Consider the following 12,635-nt stretch of genomic DNA (forward strand, 5'->3'; position numbering starts at 1 on the left):
AACATTCCTGAGAAGACTGCAATGTATCTGAAGTCTCCTCAGTGTCTCTTGCACAGACCAGTCCAGCACGGCCAGGTTGCGGCTGCCCCTGCGGCTCCGCACTCAGCAGCGAGCGCAGGGAACCAGGCACCACAGCTCTGAGAGACAGCACAGCAAGACCTCAGCTGCTTAGAGAACGGCAACAGGCTATTCCACCACAATTTCGCTTTGTAACATCGACTTTTTGAACTTACTTCATTGGTTTGAACAACGCTTGTCCGTAGTTCTGGAATGTCATGATCAGCTTCAGCTGGGTGCCTCCTGATTTCATCGCTGTGGGAAAACAGAACAAAAACTGCTTTAAAATGCTCCATGTGGATGTACTCACATTCAGCACTGAAACAAAATCCTGCATCTTTTGCTCTGTATTAGACTCAGCGCTGTGGTATCTGAGCACCAAGCAGGGTAATCCTAAATGGACAACAGATTATTCAGCGGGTGCAGAGCAGGGGAGGGCTCTGAGCTGCCAACCAGAGCTAAAAATGGATTGTACTCCCTCATATGTCTTTGTCTTCTTCAAATGGCCACGATGGGCTCCATAAGCACCCTGACTGAACAGCATGTATAGGAACAGACCATTGGAGTCTTGTTTTCTCCACCTCCAGTCGCTTTTTTAGTTTCTTTTGACAAGGAACACACATTGGGAAAGGAGGTGGAGAGGACAACTGCGGCTGGGATGTGCAGCCACCCTTAATTAAAACTGCGAACAGATACCGCAGCAATCTCTGATCTCTGCTGCGATGCGAATAGCTGTTGCTGAGCAGTAGAGATCTGTACATCCACCCCCTCTGTGCACCACGGAGATGTACCCAGGCCCAACCTCTAACCTGGGGGGACCCTGCAGCGGCCCACACCGGGAGCAGAGCTTTGCAGGGGCTGCTGGCTCAGGGACTGTGGGCATCTCTGCCCCAACACCAAATGCACTCCCTTCCCAGTTGAGAGCCCATGCGAATTTAAGACTGACATTTATTCATACCAACACAGTATCACGTTTAAAAGTCAGATTATGGTGTTTCTAAAGTCAGAGTGATTTACATACATACATACATACATATATATATATATATATATAAGAATTTATAAAAATGCATTTTACTTGATGATAAGGTTGCTTAAGAAAGATAAACACATACTTGGGCAAACCATCTTGATCAAACCAGCTCTGAATAAATGAAATGACCCATACCCTGACTTGTAATTCATTCCTGTTTGGAAAGGCAGGCCACGGCCATCGTGTCGGTGCGGATGAGTCAGTCCTTTAGAAATGCTTCCTACAAAGGATCGGATAATCAATCCTTCTTCACAGTTCTGACAAAACCTGTGCCAACTGGAAATCTGCACCAATGGCAAGTTACCTTGCTCTGCAAATTTTGGCTTAGAGCTGCCCTTGTTCCACCTATATAGCTTGTACCTTTTTTCTCTCTAACTAACGCCATTAGCTACACATCTTTTTAATTACTCATCTCTATGCCTTATTACTGGCAGGTCATCAGCTCTCTTTCAGCACTTGTAATCTATATTTTTGCAACAAAACGCTACGCAAATCTGGTCAGTGTAATCATACTTCTGGAACAAAATCCCTCTCGCCTTGCTGTTTTGCTGATCCCAGCCTCCTCTTCCATTTGCAGTTTATCCCAAAGGAACAAACAAATAATTAGAAATCAAAGGGCATTAAATAACTTGCACTGAACAGGTAAAGCAGAAGCACGTGGCTTTCGCACATTAAACTCGCTCTCTTGTGCGGAACAGGTCTGCTGATCTGCACCTGCGGGAAGAAGGAGCAGGGGACCTTCTCATACCCAGCCCAGAGCCCGCAGGCAATGACAAGCGGCTTAGAGATGGGCTCCGTCTGCTCTGTGAGACACATATGTCCAAAATACAGCAGAGATGCTGTAAACCCATCAGTGAAAAGGGAAGGATAGAACCTATTTTGAAGTACGGCTGGGAAGCCAAATGTTTGGGAAATCACAGCAATGCAAAGAAGAAGAAAACAGGATGATCCAGCACGCCCTTCTCTAAGCTCAGTTTCAGATAGACTAAGAGGACTGGCTTCTCAGCAAATTGAAGCCACTCAGCGGATAATGATTTTGTTCGCAGCCGAGCTCAACAATGACTGTGTCATCATCAAGCAGGGAAATGTATGAAGAAGATTAACAATTTGGAATAATTCTTCCATGAGGCACAAAGGCCTGGTTTTCTGTCAGAAGGAATTGAGCTGAAGTAAGACAAAAGCATCTCCGTGGTCTTTCTAGATCCATCTTATTGTATTGCCTTAATTAGTTGCAATAGTAGCCTCGACCAAACACAAGTTTCGCTGGCGTGTTGTCCCTCCACTGCTGCCAGGAGTAAACTTCGGACGTCCCCAGAGCAGAGTGACACTGGTGGGAACGGTGTCCCCTCCTGCTTACGGCAGGGCACGCTGCAAGCCACGCGCGCTGTGGACAACAACCCGTGCCAGAGCTCCTCGCTGCCTTCGCCCCACGTCATCCGGACCCTCATGCACACATTCCCAGTCCGTTCGTTCAGTGACACGGATCTGCTGGCCGGGCTGGAGGTGATTTAAAGCCACCCTCCAAGTCCAGACTAGTTAGAGTCTAACATTGTAACCCCTGTAGAGAGGGAAACACCTGAGCTTAGATTGTCCTATTGAACCCAACGTGACCCTTCATGCACCTCTAAACGGACTTGGGAGCAGTCCAGGATGCCCAAATCCTGGGAGTGGCAATGCCAGGAACAAGCGGATCTCATTGGAGATGGTTCACGCAGACCTCTAGGCCACGTTACATCCCTTGTCCTAACTCAGTGCTACATCCGCTTACTGGCTTCCCTCACATTTCTGAGCTGTATTCCTCCAGGATCTCCGGTTCCCACTCACGCCTCAGTTGAACACGTCCCTCTGGCCATTATGGCCAAGCAGTGGGAGCCCCATCATCTTCCAGGAGCTTATGCCAAACTTCGTTTGCTTATGTGGAGATGCCCTTGTCCCTTTACCTACTGCCCACAGGAACATTGCTGAAGGATTTATAATACCCAGAAGCAACATATACAGTTTACAAAGAAACTGGAGGATGCCACATCATTGCAACCTGTCACATCTACAAGCAGCAGGCTTAGGTATTTTCAAGAAGGCAGCAACGTAAGGCAGCACTGACTCCAAAGGAACCACCAGGCACTCTCTGAATTCACCTTTCCTTTTAAGGTTTCTGAATATACTCTAATATAACAGGCCATGAACAGCTCTGTAAAAGACTTCATAAATCTGGTAGCTCCCAGCAGGTACCTCAAATCAAATCTCATACAGCTCCTGGACATGCTGGCACAGTCTTAAAAACAAATCCCGATACAATCATTACTTTTTCTCTCCAGGCAACTCGAAGCCTCTCTTTTCCCCCAGAGCAGAAGGAAATGGAAAGCAGCATTAACCTTCCCTGTTAACCCAGTGCAAGGGCTCCTGGGTGTGATCAGAAATCTTCCGAGCTTCAGGAGGCCTTGCAAAGAATTCCCTGAGATATCTCTTGTTTGAGTGCCTGTGCGAGCAGAGGCTTTTCCAAAGACCAGTGAAACTGGTGCGATTCCTTCTGGTTTCTCTGATAGACTTCGGATCAAGCCTCCAAGAATCCCCACTCCATTGACATCTCTGAGCCTGTTGTCACGGCCACATGCCCTGTGTGCTACTTCCCCACTTTGTCCTCTCCCCAATACGAGAACTGAATTCCCCTCCTGATCCCGGCACCGTCCAACACGAAACACACACACCTATCCTCTCCCAGTTATCTTTTTATAACTGTGTGCTACAAGCTTTCTCTCTCTTCTAAAGCATCTGGTGCTACCCCTGATAAAGACCAAATGCTCCCCAAAGGGACTGGACCCAAAAGGATCTGGAATTTGAACTGATCTGGCTTTCCAGCTCCTCCGTTTGCTGCACAGCAGCCCTCATCCCACCAGCCTGTCTGGACCCTGTGGTCCCCTGATGGAGAGCAACGGTCCCAACGGGATCTCTGAACCCGGCTTTTGGTCAGAATCCAACAAGTATTTGAAATGCATTTAATTGTGCAATGCTAATGCCCGAGAAGTGAGATCCAGTCAAAGCCTGGGATGCAGTAACATCTGAAACAGAGGACATCCAGATCCATTTTGGATTCCTATTTATAGATCAAGCTTAAATCTAACATAAACATGTTGATTTGCTTTAGCAAGTAATAGCCTGCCCCAGGCTAGAGACACGGCTCTGCTGAAGCTGTAAAGAACACATTTCAAAACAAATTCAAGCCCCCATCGTCTCTTAATTTGTTCTTGTTCAGCCCATTCTGCTCACTTGTTTTTAGAGGCCTTTCTTGGTTTAGTCGAGACGGTAAAAGACTTCTGGAGGGGAAGGGAGCTGCGAAATCATTCAGAGGCTTTGTTGTACATCTTGCATCGCCCCCTTTCATCTGGAATTGTACATTCAATCAATCTGTTGACTTTTGGCAGAGCCATTGTTTTCTTGGACAGTAACTCAGTGGTGCTACATTGCAGTATGTTTTTCACATGTTCTCAATTGCACTTTTTCCCTTCCTTTGGAGGAGGTGTTGATAATTTCCTTTAGCACCACAATCTAGGTTCAATCTTTAGCGTCTTGTCTTTTTCTTCCCCCCTCCCCGACTTGCAGCAGAGTCCACCTTAGTTAATTGCAGCATCCATCCACTGCCTGAGTAGTCTTGCGTGCTTGCTTTCTAATTAGTGCCTGTACGAACTGAAGGCGTCGCAGGTTCAGAAATGAACTCGGTCAGGAAATGTTTCCAAACCTTCCCAAAGGGAGAATGTGAAGAATAAACAAATAAACCCCAGGCAAAGAGAGGAATTCCAAAAGCCCCTTGTGCTCACGGGCAGCCCCGCGACAGCTCGAGCAAGACCAAGACCCCCCTGCCTCTGAATGGCACCGTGCCACACTTGCTGCTGAACTGCTGACGGTGCTGCCGCAATCACGCACAGACTTCTTGTGAGTATGCAAGAAAATAGCTAACGAGGGTTATTTATGCACGCAATAAACAGTTATGAAAGGCAAAGGAAATATGCAATCGCCTGTGCTTGTGCTTCTTCTGAAAACTGGGTTTCAGCGCTCAGTGGAAAAACCATTCTCCCTGGGCTCCTATTTATGGCAGGAGGAAATTTTCAGTGAATTAAATCAAATTAAGAGCTATCCCTTTATGCTGAACAAAATGAATAGGAAACACATATATCGATGCAGGGCACAGAACACATCCTCAGCTTGAAAGCTCTGGTAACCCTGTCCTTTTTGGGGCCAGCTCTAGGTGTCACTGTGGGAGCTGAATGTGACGCTCCTTCCCACCCGTGGATTTGTTCCATTTAAACTTTCACATCAAGAAAATGTCACCTTGGTGCTCCCTGCTCTTGGGAATTGCTTCTGTCACCGCTTTCACTTTACAACACCACCGCACAGAGGCGTGTGAGCAGTTCTGATGGATGGAGGGGATCAATCTGGTCACCGGGCTCCTCCATAAATAATGCAAGCTGAGCAGAGAAATCACAGCGTGGCTATGAAAGCTCTTTGGCTGCACTTTGGATCTCATTTCTGCAGATATCAAGAACCCACACAGCAAATCACCTAATTCTGTTAGAGCCAAAGCAAATCTCAGTATTGCGAAGAAACTGGATAAAGCAGTATCCCATTTCATCTAATGCATGTAAGCCCGTATATTTAATTGTCCTGCTTGCAAAAAGAAGCCTGGACATTGGGCATTATGAAGATTCCCATTTATTTTATACTTCTAACCTCACATCTTTGCAGCTGCCTTAAAAAAAACCAAACAAAAACCAGGGAAACTAGAAAATACGCAGGAATATGCAAAATAATATAGCAGCCGTACCTATAAATGTCCTTTGGTCAAATATATTACCCTTCATTAACCAGCTTACATGCTTTTGAATCCCTGCTGCTGCTCTGCAGTAAAGCTGAAAACTGGCAGGTATTATTTTAAAAGACATAGTTTTAAACATCCAAGGAATCTGCGACAGAAGAGATGCTGCACCATGTAAAAAAATACTTTATAGATAGATAGATAGATATAGATATAGATATATATAAACAATATGCTCTTTCTTGCTTTCTAAGCCGACTGAAGGCTCCTGAACCTCCACAGAGGAAGGCAGACGATGCTACCAGCAAAATTCAGACCCTGGCATCTTTATATTGGCAAAAGTCCCCTTTCATTTCCATAGGCTTGATTTTAGACTGGGATTTACGTGCAGGAATCATTCGCTGTCAGTTCCCACAGCGAGCAATCCCAATACCAAAGGTAGCTCACGGTTTAGTTTATGGGAATTACACCGAATCACTGACAGCAACCATGGCTCTGTGTTTTTCTTAGGGGCACAAGAGGCCCCACCGTGCTCTGAAGAGCCTTGTTCAAACATTAACAGAGAGACAATCCCATAGGAAATCGCTAATAACAACCATAAATCTTCCTCTGTGGCCCTTTCCCCCCGTTGATCTGAAAGCTCTATCAAAACCATAATTAATGGAAAGCTCATGACACATCTATATGACACATGAGGTGAAATCACGGCCCCAGGGAAGTAAATGGCAAAACTTCCCCTTACATCACGCCGGGCAGCATTTCACTCCTGGTTGTTCTGATACCCATTTTGCTGCTGGGGTAACTGAAGCATCGAGAGGTTAAGCAACATTCCCAGAAGCACAAGTGAAGATCAAGCCCAGAAGATCAAGCGGAGAGAGAGCACTAAACTGCGTTTCTCATTGCTACCTCCCTTCTTCTCCCATCAGCTTCTGCATCCCTGTATCGGCCCTCACCACCTCCCTGCTCTGACAAGTGACAAACTTCACAGCTCCAACGCCACCACGTTTGCTGCAAACGCTGCTCTCCCGCACAGACAACACCGCTGAGCTCCGAAGTGTTGAAGAGGTAAATAGAAATCGATACACAGCAGCCGTGCAGCACAAAACACCATCACGGCCAATGCGTTTTGTGTAAACCTCAGTAGATGAGCCAGGAGATGGTTGGTTTGAGCATCATCTCTGCACAGAGCTGGGGACGGTCTGGTCGCTGCCGGGGGCACTGCTGCTCTCTGCGGGGCACAGGGAAGGGCACAGCCCGCATCTTTCCCTCCTCGATGGATGTGCTCAAAACCCGGCGTTAACACACGTGTCACTACGTTCCAGGAATCATTTGGTTTTGAGGGGAGAGGTGGTGTCAGGGGAGGGCTATGCCAAGGACAAAATCACCCGGTCGTGTCCATACGGTGCCCTCGCTGCCCCCAGCACAGACCGGAGTGCGGGCAGAGCCGGCTGCTGTCCACCCGTCACACCTGAGCTGGAGAAGGGGCACACGTGAGCTCCTTAATGAACCACTCCGACCCAGTTTTGGAAACAGAAAACCCATCACAGGTTAATAAACGAGCCTACTCTGTTCTTTTTCATGAGCTTGGTGTCCAGGGGACTTTTGGATACAACACGTGGGATGGCACCTGGGTGCTGCAAACTGCTTTACCCAAACCAGAGCTCAGTGCAGAGCTGTGTGCTGGGCACAGCTCACCAAGGAGGCGAAGTTCTCCTCTGCCATTCTGCATCCACACCTACTCCATCCGCATCAGCTCCATCAGCCCACTCTTGATGACCAAGGATCCCCCCTATTCCTGCTCAGCAGCCCCTGTGACTCACACATGGGAACTGCAAACCTGGGGCTGCTCACGCTGTTCCCGCACAGTTTCCTGCTGAAGCCAGGGGAGTTTTTGCCTTGCAGGGTTAAAGCCCTGCTGACCTCACCCGGCAGCGCCAGCACCGCATCAGCACTTTCACAGAGCTCCTGCTATTTCATCCCTCTGCAGCAGCCTTAGCAACCTTGTGGTCAGCGTAAGTAACTCAATTTTCTGCGTGGCCGGCAGAAAGCGCTGGCTGTGCTGCAGCTTCCTACCTCTGGAAACCACGGGGTGTGCGTTTGTTTAGCATCCCAGGGCTTTCATTTGGGGTTGTGCTTTTTTTTACCCCTCTGCGTTGACACAGCTGAATTCAAGGAGACACACATTGCCATTAAACAGAGAAAACCCCCAAACTGCGTCACCTTGTTTAACCAGAGCCAAAGGCTGACATGGGCACATCCCTGTTGTGGATTTACAAGCAGGACAAGCAGAGCCAGACTCTGGGCTGCAAGTCAGAGCTTTTAAATAATAACCACCAAATAATACAAATCTAGCCCGTGCAAGATGCTATCTGCTTTCTGCCTTCTTGTTTTTGTTATTGTATTTATTTTAAATGACCAAACAGGGCACTTTCAGGCTGATTGTGACTCAAAGATCTCTGAAATGAATGGGGTTTGCCTTGCTGGCAGACTTTTCGATGATTCAGGTGATACAGAGCTGGCGATACCTCTTTGTGTTTAACCGGGAAAATGAGCGCACAGGTCAGGACGATGCGGTGGGCACAGCAGGGAGCAGCCACGCGAAACATCAGCACTCACACAGCAACGAGATCCCGAACAACGAGCAAATAATCATAACAAATCACATATAGCCAAACATACCAACACTGGTTATCTTTTGGGAGACCAGGTCTTGTAGTAAAGCTTCAATTGCAGGATTATGTCTGGAATACAACTCGTACCGATTAATGCCAATGTGGAATTTTAACCAGTTTGGGTAGGAGTCTATGGAGGTTTCTCCAGTTGGTAAAAATTCTTCATTATCTTCATTTTGCCTACCACCAAAAGAAAAAATAAAAATAAAAATAAAGAAACAACATAACAAAAACCCAAAAATTAGGAGAAAGAAACAAAGTTACAGTTTGTAACAGTCATCAGGAAACAGGGCTTCACAATGTGACAACCTGGAAGGCACAGACCTACAGACCTGGGGAATGGCCCCGCTTTGTCCCTCCTACCCGGGGCAAAGGGGGGGCAGATTTTCACCTCCACTCTTCACGCCTGATTTACAGCCCATGGGAGTCGGGAGCAAAATTCTGAGTGACATCAGTGAGCATCAGCAGAGGCCCTTCCGCAGCAGAAACACAGAGCCGCGAGTATTGTACCGGGTTCAGGTTGTGTTATGTTGCACACACCTTCTACAAGTACGACTGAAACAACAGCACCATCCTGCACGCTCGGTAACAGGGAGCTGGGCGTGGAGCCCGGGGGTGCAGCAGTAACCTGACCTGCTGTACCAAACGCTCCCACTCTCTCCTCTATTTTAAATGGCAAGAATGGGAAGAAACTGGATCACTCTGAACTGGTTGCTAAAGCATAACCCCGGATGGTTTTGCCCTTCCCCAGCAGTAGGATAGTATTACAGAAAGACTTGCTAAAATGACTTTTAACTCCTAAATTTCATGTTAGTTCTGTGAACTTTGGCTGCAGCCATTAAGGAAAACACGTACAACAGGCAGCTGCATGTGGACATCAATAATTTCTCTCCTCACCTACTGCATATGCTATCACACAGCTTCAATCCAGGAGTCCTCTGCTTTTTTTAGTCATCTCCAGATGTTCAAAATTTGTGACTCTTTTTCTTCTTTTATTTTTTCCTTTCAGAGAAACCAGAACTTTTTTAGTTCATTTGGCTCCACAGTCAGTTTTGATTATTAGATGGCAAGGGCCTGCACAATTCACATGCTCGTGGGGCGGAAATCAGAACCATTTATCCCCTTTTTCCAAAGGTTTCGATCGCGCTGGCTGCTCTATGGCCTGAGAGAGCTCTTTGCGCGGCACAACGCAGCTGTTTGAACACCCCAGTGTCAGTGCGTTTGGAAGAGGGTGCTGTTGTATTAGACAAGCCTTTTGATTTTTCAGTCATTGAATTTCTCAGCATTTCTTACAAGCCAACGGGGCACACGATTCACAGAGGCAACAAACTGCTCTGAAGGCTGGAGAGCAGCAGCGGTGCTAGGACTGGGAATTAATTGAGGATGAAAAATGTAGCCCAGATCAGACCCAGGAGGCAGAGATACCCTCTAGCATGAACGCCTTTGGGATATTAGGCCTCGCTTTTGAGTAAAGTTAATGTATTACTGCCTGGCCTCACTGCTTAGCCCCTCCACCCCTGCCTGGGAGCAGAGGAAGGCGCTGGGGAGGGCTCACTGTGTGCTTGCCCTCTTTCTTACAGTTTTTCCGGCAGCATCTGCCTCTGGCTACAGCTGGAGCTGGGATAGGGGCGCACGGACCCCTGGGCTGCAGCACTCCAGCCTCCTCATGCTCCTGCGTTTATTCGGTATTCCACCGCATTTATTTTTGGAGGAACACAACCGGCCAAGCCTGTGTACGATTTCTCCTTTTCCTGGTGACACCGGATCGCTCTGTTTTAACCCTCTGCCTACTCCAAACCAGCCAACACAGCAATTCTCACGAACCCCCCGGCTAAAAAGCTACACGTTAAACGGAAGGTAGCGACCCGACCCCGGGAAGCGCAGTGCCACGTTTCCACATCGGCGCCCAGCACCCCGCCGGGCCTCCCCCGCCCCCCGGGGGCACCGCTGCCCGGGGCAAACCGCACGCTTGGTACCGAGCCGAGCCAAAGCGGGCCGCCCCCCGTCCCCCTCCCCGGTACTCACCACTCGGGCTGCTCGGCCGCCCGGGGGTTGAACCTGATGTCGCTGTTGACATTGAAGAGGAGGTCGCCCTCGGCGAGCGGGGGCAGGGCGGCGCGGTACAGCGGGTGCTGGAACAGCGCGGCCAGCGGGGCGGCGGCGGCGGGGGGCGGCGGGCGCGGCGCCCCGGGGTTCATCAGCCGCCGCGGCCGCGCCGCCGCCGCCTCCCCCCCGCCGGCCGCGCCGCCGCCGCCGCCGCCGCCCGCCGCCCGCTCCGCCGCTTCCCGCGACTGCGAGGAGAGGTTGGAGCCCGGCTCGGCGCTGAAGTCCTGCAGGATCCGCAGCGTGTGCTTGCCGGGCCAGCGCGGGGCGGCGCGGGGCGGCGCGGCCGCGGGCGGCGGGCAGGAGCAGCCGGGCCGGCCCTCGGTCCCCCGGCGCTCCAGCCGCGGCAGCAGGTCGATCATGATGTGCATGGTGCAGGCGACGAGGAACACCATGAGGATCAGCACCCGGAACTTGCGGACCAGGAGCATTTTCATGGCCGGGGCGGCTAATAAATTACCGGGGGAGGGGGAGGGAGGGAGCGCTTTCGCGGAAAAAAGCCCGGGCGGGCGTGGGTCTTGCAGCCCCCCCCCGGGGCTTTGGCTTTCTCCTTTCGGATCGGGAATCGAGCGATCAAGTCAATAAAGTTATCTCCATAGGCGCCGAGAAATAAACGGGCTAAAAACAATAGGTCCTCATTTCTCAGTATCATCAAGAACTTAGGAGGGGGAAGGAAAAAAAATATAAAAAAGGAAAAAAATAGCTATATAAAAAAGAAGCACCGGAGCGAGCCTTTAAAATCAGCAGGAAAACAAAGCCAGCGGCATTGCAATATATAAAGCCATCTGTTCACGATTTCTCTCTCTTTTTATCACAGGGATCACAACAAATAGGGAAAACCGGTTCTTGAAGAGAAACCGGCATCCGACGCTAGCTTAGATTAAATAATTTTTTAAAAAATGAAGAGGAGGAGGAGGAAGGGGGGAAGAATAATATTAAGAAAACCTGTACGGAAAGGCGACAGAAGCAAAAAAATCATCCATAATATTTGGCTGTGCTGGAAACGCTGCCTCCCTTCCTGCGAACTGACCGGTGATGCAGCAGAAGCGCCCTCCGCTCCTCTCGCTCCCTCTCTTCTCTGAGACTGCTTAAGAACATTGGCTGGAAAATGATTTTCTTAGAGTGGTTCCTGTTTCTTCATCCATCGCGTCCAGTGCTGGAGAGAGATTCGTGTGTTCAGCTGAGACCGAGCCTGGGTGGCTGCTGTATCCGAGCTGCGCTTTTGCTTTGGCTTGGGTCGGTTTTTTTTGGCTGCAAAACTGTCTGATGGCACAACTGCAACATAAAGGTTAAATATGGCACAGGAGGGAAAAAAAAACACAGAGGGGGAGGATTAGAGGCAAGAAACTAATATAAATCAGCAGAGGTTCTTTTCAGCAAAGAGGTCCCGTCTTTGATCTCTGCTGGGTCTTACAGAGCTGCCTTTTAGAGACAGAGAGAAAGGAAGAGAGAAGGGGGTGAGAGAAGGGAGAAGGGGAGAGAGATCTTTGGCAGGTGCAGAGTGAAACCTCTTTCAGCTCCACTGAATTCTGGAGACTGGTTGGACTAGTAGCTCTGCAGCTCCAGCTTCCAGTGGGTGTGTTAAATATTATGAGCGAGCCATGATTCCTGCCTTCCTCGCGTCATAGTTAGGAGATTGGCTAAATAAACGCTACAGTGATAGTAACAGGAAAACCTCAACCAAAAGCGGGTTTTTTTTTCGCTTTCCTCTCCTCCCTCCTTCCCACCCCCCTTTTCATTCTACTGCAGCTCCAGCTGGGGCAAGGAGAGGGCGTCTGTTCCACAACGGTTCGCAAAATGAAAAAAAAAAATAAATAAAAAGAAAAAAGAAAATAGTAATAAAGCGTTAGCGGAGAGAGGAATGGGGGATGGGGAATGTGCGCTGGGAGGCTGCGGAGCGGGAGCGCGGCCCGTGTGCCCGCGCTGGGAGCGATTCTGCTCCGTCATTGTCTGCGCTGGAGCG

The 12,635-nt window shown here is 49.2% G+C and overlaps 1 protein-coding gene across 1 annotated transcript in view; it reads right to left on the bottom strand.

The window, feature by feature from the left end:
• FAM20C (FAM20C golgi associated secretory pathway kinase) overlaps positions 1 to 12,234 on the bottom strand; it is a 55,837-nt gene extending 43,603 nt beyond the window's left edge. The window contains exons 1-3 of the mRNA XM_065850731.2: positions 10,595 to 12,234; positions 8,577 to 8,749; positions 234 to 312 (exon numbers count right to left, since the gene is read on the bottom strand). Of these exons, the coding sequence (XP_065706803.2) occupies positions 234 to 312; positions 8,577 to 8,749; positions 10,595 to 11,109 (767 nt within the window). The 5' untranslated portion in view covers positions 11,110 to 12,234. The remainder of the gene's footprint in view (positions 1 to 233; positions 313 to 8,576; positions 8,750 to 10,594) is intronic.
• Between the last annotated feature and the right edge of the window lie 401 nt (positions 12,235 to 12,635).

Source organism: Patagioenas fasciata, chromosome 15 (assembly GCF_037038585.1).
Source record: "Patagioenas fasciata isolate bPatFas1 chromosome 15, bPatFas1.hap1, whole genome shotgun sequence".
NCBI lineage: Eukaryota > Metazoa > Chordata > Aves > Columbiformes > Columbidae > Patagioenas > Patagioenas fasciata.